The sequence below is a fragment of the Nuphar pumila genome, chromosome 3 (assembly GCF_984573655.1).
Source record: "Nuphar pumila chromosome 3, dmNupPumi1.hap1.1, whole genome shotgun sequence".
NCBI classification, from domain to species: Eukaryota; Viridiplantae; Streptophyta; class Magnoliopsida; order Nymphaeales; family Nymphaeaceae; genus Nuphar; species Nuphar pumila.
This window is the reverse complement of record NC_143251.1, coordinates 143,099,797-143,108,189: the sequence shown is the minus strand read 5'-3', so window position 1 is coordinate 143,108,189 and position 8,393 is coordinate 143,099,797. Positions and strand designations below refer to the sequence as shown.

General features: G+C 37.9%; 1 protein-coding gene across 1 annotated transcript; it reads left to right on the top strand.

Moving 5' to 3' along the window:
- Nucleotides 1-1,814: 1,814 nt before the first annotated feature.
- LOC149844201 (uncharacterized protein OsI_027940-like) lies at nt 1,815-7,818 on the top strand. The gene is made up of 6 exons (XM_090000400.1): nt 1,815-1,910; nt 6,278-6,464; nt 6,563-6,719; nt 6,806-6,840; nt 6,934-6,997; nt 7,449-7,818. Exons 1-6 carry the CDS (start codon nt 1,906-1,908, stop codon nt 7,541-7,543), a joined length of 543 nt encoding a protein of 180 aa, XP_089856526.1. The 5' UTR covers nt 1,815-1,905; the 3' UTR covers nt 7,544-7,818.
- The last annotated feature ends 575 nt before the right edge of the window (nt 7,819-8,393 follow it).

The following is an 8,393-nucleotide window of genomic DNA, read 5'->3' as shown; positions in this document are numbered from 1 at the left end:
GGACTGCTTTCTTGTAAAAAGTTGATAAGCTACCCTACTTTTATTTTTTGTGAAAGGCAAGCTGGGGTTAGGCAAACCCCCTACCAGAACTGCCCCACGTGGCAGAAGAATTGGATCATGGGCCTTCAGCGTGACACATCACATGGGATACCACCTCAGTGGTGATAAGCTACCCTACTTAATTATTGTATTAGCTTGCTTGATAAAGCTGTAGACCAGCCAATTAGCTCATTAACTAGGCATAATGCTCTTGGTGTGTTCTACTCATTGTGGATTTTGAAGTTTTATTGATTCAGTGCCTTTAAATGGTGGGCTTCATAAGGGCTTGGGTGTCAGTAACCCCACTCTAGGTTTACCTCATAGACGGGCGTAGCTAGGATTCATGGGGGGGTGTAGCAAAAAAAAATAAAATTTGGTGTGATAAGTCTGGGGTTCGGGGGCAGCGCCCCTTATTTTTTTTTTTGAGATAAAATGGCTACAATTATTAATAAAAATCTATTTCATTTGGACAAATCAAACTATTTGCTGCAGTCAGGGCTGGGCTGGGCTACAAAAATGGATAAAAAACTATTTCATATGGAATCAGGGCTGGGCTAGGACTGACTTTTAATATATATTTTTTTTTTAACTGGGCCGAGAGGCAGGACTGGGCTACAGCCCAGTTCTGCCCCCCCCCCCCCACCAGCTCCGCTATGCTCATAGAAGGGTGGGGCCATTAAGTGACCTGGTTCTCAGCGAGGGTTCATCAACTTAAAAAAAACAAACACATTAGTGCATTGATGTATTAAAGGAGATAACATTTGGTCATGACACCATGACATCTTGTCTTAAAAATCATAGGTGCAGGTTGCTTTGACTCAATCGAACCCCGTAGATGTGTTTAGAATGGTCCAAATACTAGGAATTGGTCTTTGAATAAGGTTTTTTCAAACAAAAGAAAATACAATTTTATGAGACATTTGATACATTATGGGTTTTTTTAGTTTTGTTTTACTTCTGTATGACAGTTGAGGGAATCTCGAATATGCAAATCAGCAAAATATGTAAAATGGTATAAACTGAGATTTTCATAGTTTTTTTTTTTTTCAAATCTAGCCGTGCATATACATTCGGCTTGGTCCATTTACTTGAATTCGACTATTGGATCATCATAATCAAATAAAAAAATATGATTTTTTATGCTTAAATATTTATAAAAGTTTTGAACCTTTGATTTTCAAGCACTAAAAGATCCTTATTATACATCATAATCAGGTGATCCAAGAGTGTATCACATCCAAACGATGAAATTTTAGAGAAAAAACTATGAAAATCTTGGTGCTCACCAATTTACATATTTTGCTGGTTTACATGTTCCAGTTGTCCAAGTACCGATTCCAACTAAATAAACAGTGTACACCGCATCCAAGAACCTCAAGAACCTGCATTTTGATTCATTGCTCCTGACTCTTCTCAGGATGGACACCACACCTATCTCGAGAAATAACAACATGAATGGCTGTGAGGTAGGGCGATGCATGCGTTTTTATCTCATTAATGAATTGGACTCGGGATTCAGAGTTGAATGAGAACAAGTAATAGTGAATCCAATTAGTTAATCAGATGTGTTTTATATGTAACCGGGTCAGATTCATTTCAGATTTGGATCTGTACCGAATCCGATAATTAAGTGGATGGTATCTGGTTTGTCGAATCCGATTATCCTACCAAAATCCGATTCGTTGGCATCCTCCGGTAGTGCTAACCTATCGGAATTAAGCGATTCCCGAGACCACGACCCGAGTCTTCAGAGCCCTTCTTTTACTAAAACCTCTCGGGTAGAGAGAGAGAGAGAGAGAGAGAGAGAGAGAGAGAGAGTTTTCTAGGTTTTTGGCTCCATATTTTTAGGCGTTTCTCTTCTCGAACATGAGGTGAGTTTCTCCACTAATTTCTCCCTTTTATTGCGATTTTGTGTCCTAACATTACTTGTTTTTCTTCGGATATACTTTTCGATGCATCTGCCTTCCCTGTCTTTCACTTGATCGAATGCTGTTGATTTCTAGTTATAGAAATGGTTAAGAATGGATCCGTTTTGGTTCCCCATTGATGTTTTTCGTTTCCTTTCTGGGTTCCGATTGAGTTGAATATGTTTTTGGTTGGAATCAGTTTACATGGTCATCGCAATATGGCGCGTTTGCTAGGGTTCGTACCATTTCGTGGTCATTCCCATTTAGATTGTGGTTTTTGAGGAGATATTTGTGAGGTTCGTTTCATCTCTTGGTCATTCCCATTTAGATTGTGTTTTTTAAGGAGATATTTGTAAGGTTCGTGTCATCTCTTGGTTGATCGGTTCGATTCTTGCTCCTCGATTGTATGATGCCGTGCTTGCAATGCCTCTATCTTTTTAGTCTTTTCTATTCCATCGTCGGGTTCGTAACGGGGATGCGTTGTTTCTGTGGTGACGATTCGGAGGCTTCTTTGGTGGTTGTGTTGTTTCGGCGATAGCTGCTAAGCACATTGATTTTATTCGGTTCTCGAACACTACTGGTTGCTAGACTGAATAGATCCAAGTATCGAACTTGCTTAGAAAATACGGCCTGTAGCTATCGATTTCTTGTTTGATATGATGAAGCCGTTGTGATGCTGTTTCAATCCATTAACTATGATAAATGTGCAAGTAGCAAATATAGTGTGGTTCTGTACAATTCATTCGACACCACACTCTGAAGATTGTACTTGAAAAGGAATAGGCTATGTGTGAATGGGTGATTATTTGGATTCTTTGGAGTTGCCGGTACTGCAGGTGTGAATTTGCTTTTTGTGAGGGAATTGCGTGGATCATGCAAACCGTGCTTAGGCAAGATTTTGATTTCGATCGTCCTTTTTTGCCGGAGCAGAAGTTCAATATCATGATTTAACTTTAACTAACCCCCAGAGACCTAAGTCACATGGATACAGCATTTTTGCTGAAGAACCCATACAGAAAGAATACGGTTCGGATATGCTGGGGATGTGTATCCCATCACTGCAGACCAAAAAAAAACTGTCATCCTAAACTTATATAGTTGAGGACAATCTTGACCTCTTAGGGCAAATTCATAGCTTAATGCCATTTAAGAAAAAAAATTGAAATTCAAACCCACCCTAAATGTTCCTTTTTGTCCTTAAATGTGATCAAGAAAATTAGAAATTGACAATATTGTGCTTGCTGAATTGCTTGTAAAAATGCATTTATGTATTGTTCTTGGGGGCTGTGAAACACATTTCAAATTAGAGACCAATGTTGCTGTTTGTATGCTTTAGAATGCTTAAATAAATTATATATATATATATACCCGTAGCCCTGAACCCTATTTTTTGAAAATTGCCTTTTGTATGGCTGGTACCCATGCCGTATCCCATTTCCGTATCTGGATCTATGTGACATAACTGGACACTGATTATTGTAGGGTGTTTTTTCTTTGCCTCTTTCTTTTTTCAGTGCAGGGTGATCTAATACTATAAAGGTTTTGCTGCTTTGTCAAAAAGTCCTGGTTTACTGTTAACCACACATATTTGTTCCTTTTCTGGAACTGGATTTTGCCTGATCAAAAGATTGAAGGCCTCATTATTATTCTTTTTTCAATGTCCTAGATTGTGAGAATGAGTTATGAAGAACTTGATAATGCTATAAAAAATGGACTCTTCATTTTATGATCTTCTGTCCTTGTGAAATATTAATGATTTGGCAGAAATGTACAGAATGACCTCTGTCTATCTCTCCAGATTCTTAGAATATATGGTAAAAAATGTAACTGTAGTAGGTATCAATATTTTATATACAACCGATACTGTGTTCCCATATTCAAGAAATGGTAGCTACTTGTTTTTGCTTAATTTTTGAATTATGATTTATTCTGGACATGTGGCTGATAACACCAGGGGGCTAGTCAATGGTAGCTACAATATAATGAATAAAGAATTGTTTGAAACTTGCTTGTTGTGGTGGGTGCAGAGCTATGGTACCTAGACACTCCATTTTGCCCTTTGTACCCATGTCGACACACGTATCCCCTTGTCGACATGCGTCGACACCCGGACATGCCATTTTACCCTCCGTACATACAAGTTTGTATTTAATTTATAATTTATAATTCTATTTTCAGTATATAATATATATTTTAGATATAGCATATATATTTAGATTATATTCAGTTTATTTTGAATTTATTTTGTGTATATATATATATATATATATAGCCGTGTCTCCGTACCCATATTTTTTTGAATTGCCGTATTGTACCTCTGTACCTGTACGCAGGTGACACAAGTGTAGAGTTACCGGAAGCTTCTTAGGTAAATGCCTAAGTGGAAAGTGCGCTTCCCAGAAACTAAGTGCAGAAGTGCTATACTCGCTTCTGAAACTTCATGCAAATCTTGATTTCCCCATGCTTCTTCCATGCTTCTTCCATGCTTCCCTACATCCTTTATATATGCTTTTCTCACATTTCTTTTCTTGTTTTCCATGTGCTTTCTCTAAATTAGTAACTATCATTTTTAGATTTTAACAAAAAATTAATTCTTTTACTGAAAAATCACAAAATATAAGAATAATCAATTTTATTTTAGTTTTTATTTGCTTCTTGTTCAATTCCTATTCAATTCTCATATTGCTTCCTTTTTTTTATTCCTGTTTCGTTTTCAAATTGATACTTTGCTTCTTGCTTCGTATAAATTTTAAACTATGTCACATGGGTACGGGTGCCGGTATGAAGGGTACGACACAACAAGTTCAAAAAATATGGGTATTGGGACACGGCTATATATATATATATATATGTGTGTGTGTGTGTGTGTGTGTGTGTGTGTGTGTGTGTGTGTGTGTGTGTGTGTTTTAAATGTAAAAGGCAAAGAAGGGGATTTCCACCACCTATACACACACACACACACACACACACGAAGGAGGAGGAGGAACCTATACCCTCTCTCTCTCTTTCCCACTCCACCCCACCCAAGTCAACTTCCCAAAAAAAAAATGAGATAGAGGGGGTAAACCAGAGAGAGAGAGAGAGAGAGAGAGTTCGATCCCTTTGACCACATGTCAAATGCCCCAAAAACAATTGGATCGGGTCGGGGTTGGACCCGACCCACAGCATACCCGAACGCCGTGCGGTACCTGTGCCCATGTTCTGCCGTGTCAACAGGGGTACGGCCATGTGGAGTGTCCATGTGACAGACAGATTTTAAAATGCCTCACTTTTCTCTTCCGCTTCTCGTATCATTTCCCACTTCCACTTCCTAGTCTGGCATTGGGTGGGTGCTGGTTGTGATTTTCGATATTGGGAACTTCTATGTGTCTTGTCAATATCAGACATAAGTTACTCTCTCATTATGATGGCTGAGCCACGTTGAAGATTATGCATTTATGTGTTATAAACCATGTTCAATCATGCAAACGATGATCTCAAGAGCTGGTCACTGTCTGTACAAAAAATAATGCTGAAATCAGTATTGATAATACAGAGGTGGTGGCTGACCAAAGGATGGAAACAACAGTTAGAACAGACAGAGGCAACAATCCAAGTGTATATCATGTATTGGAGAATCTAGTGTGTCCAATTTGTAGTACACTCATTTATAAGATAATATCATGTATTGTTATGACTAAAAATATCCAACTGATCTAAATATTAGAAGTATTGAATTTTAACTCGTATAATATCTTCAAGCTGTACATGGTTGGACAACGTGGACTTCTTGTGTTTAGCTCAAAATTTCTCAGGCTTCATCTATGATTTTCTTTATGAACAATGGTAATAAGATAAGAGCATCTGGGGTTACTGTATTGATGTCTTGTGTGTTTCATCTTTTTTTTTTTTTGAGTTGAAGCATTCACAGGAACATTCCATTCTAGTTTTATGGATGGTCTCTTCTGTTCTCTGTTCAATTCCTTTCTTTTCTTGACCAAACTGCCAAATGGATCTTCTCGCATCCTACAGGGGCACCTTTCTGTTTTTCGATAATTGTGACTAGTGGTATGCAGCATAGTTTCTTTTCTTATGGGAGGTGCCAATTTATACTTTATGGTGAATTGATGATTCATTGGCAAGTAGTACACAAAACTTATTCCGGAAAGAAATAAGTTGCTTTTACTATGCTTAAGGAATTGTTGTGATTCTGTTTGGATTGCCAGATTGTCATCAATTATTAAAATGTGTGTCTTTAATCCATCACTAATCTGAACTGTAATTCTTTGTGCTTCTTTGGCTATATTTGTTGCTAGTGCAACTAACCCTTTTTGAACTTTGAAACTCTGTAGCCGCCATCCCGAGGTGAAGTGGGCGCAGAGGGTGGACAATGTTTATATCACAATATTGTTACCTGATGCAAAAAATGTGAAGGTCAATCTTGAACCTGATGGCGTTTTAAATTTCTCTGCAACTGCTGGAGCAGACAACAACCCATATGAACTGAAGTTGGATCTCTATGATAAAGTGAATGTGGAGGTATGTGCATGGACTGTGGAATTAACTGTAGCAATGGTTTCTGGGAAATTATTTTAGCTTGTTACTCATCACACTCTTTTGTTCTCTGATTATTTCAGGAGAGCAAAATAAATGTTGTTGTTAGGAGCATCTTTTGCGTGGTACAAAAAGCAGAAAAAGGATGGTGGAAGAAATTATTGCGAGGTGATGACAAGGCACCCCATTACCTAAAGGTGGATTGGGACAAATGGGTTGATGAAGATGATAATGAAATCGGTCTGTGATTCTTACCTTTTCTCATCCTTTATGATTTGTGTGTGTATGTGGGAGAAAATCATTGCTAAGATGTGGTCTTTTAACAGGAAATGACATGGACTTAGGAGGGATGGATTTCTCGGTATGAGATTATGAATACTAAAGAAATGATTTGTAACCACTGGAAATTGTATTTTGGATGTTTCTGAATTTTTTGCCTGCTACACTTGTGCAGAAATTTGGTGGTATGGAAGGCTTGGATGATGGCATGGGTGACCTTGATGACAGTGATGATGAAGGTATTTTAGTTTGTTCTTTTTTAGTGTTGCAACATATTTCGAACTAGAGTAGGAAGCTTTCATAAACTTTTATCAAGACAAGATATTAAACTCTGTCCTTTTATGTGCGGAGATACACCCACATGAATTGCCTCAAAGGTGGTGTGCCTGAGCAAGATAAAACGTTGCATTCTGCCTCCATTGTGGCAACAAACCATGTTTTGTTGATTGGCAAAGACATTTTATAAACTAATTCATGTGGCTTTTCCTTTGAAATATTGAATTATGGATGTGATAGATGCTGTTTGGTGACATGAACTACTATTAGTGGGTCTGTTTACAAGTGTACGTGTGTACATGTAGCCATCTAGCTACCTGTACTTGCTTGCTCTCTCAGTTGCCGGAGTTGATATGGAAGTTTATGTGGAAGCAGCTCATACTGTCTTGGTGTTTTCTTTCTTTTTATCTGTAGGTCAAGAAGCCGAAAAGACAGAAGTTGCTGCTCACAAAGAAGTCGACGAGTCAGAACCATCTGCTGCTGAAAAAGAACAAGCTCCAAGCGCTTGAAAGAGAATTATTAGTGGATTAACGGATTGTTGGTATTAAAAACACCGGGGCATTGCCATGGAGGTGATGTGGAGATGTATTCTTTTGGTTTAACTGTCCACAAGAGAAGGCATACTTACGGTGCTTGGTTATTCAAGTATTTTTCAGCACCTAGTTATTATTCTGCTAGTTTTATCTTGCTTCCTCCCACCTCCATGTTGTCTTTGCTGCTTCTTTAGGCTCTCTTGTAGTTGTGTATGGATCTAATTATGTTAAGGTAGTGTCTTTCTGCATTCTTCTCTTTTTTTCTCACAAGGATTTGAATTAGGAAATATTGGCATCCGTTCTATTTGTGTGCATTTTGTTATGAGTTCTGCTTATATAAAATTGTAAACGCCTGTGGTCATGTATGTTTACATGATAGGGTTTTAACTTTCTGCTCATAGAAAATCTTTTCTTTTTCAGAAGGCATTGCATAATTTTGTACCTGTCTTGAGTTTTATGGATGGTTACTTTCACTAGGTGAAAAATTATGCATGACATTAACAGCATTATTCCTGCCACGATCAAGCTTTTAAATTGGCATTATGGGCTCCCCATCCTTTTTTTTTTGGAAAGTAAAGCTGGGGTTATGATATCAATTATGGAAGCTATACATCTTCTTAGACAACTTATTGAGAGATATAGAGAGAGGAACAAAGATTTGCATATGGTTTTTATTGATTTGGAGAAGGCATACGATAGAGTACCTAGGGATGTTCTCTGGTGGACAATGATGAAGAAAGGTGTTTCTCTCAAGTACATTAGTATAATTAAAGATATGTATGAAGGAATAGTAACCAATGTCCGCACTTGTGGAGGGGTGACAACC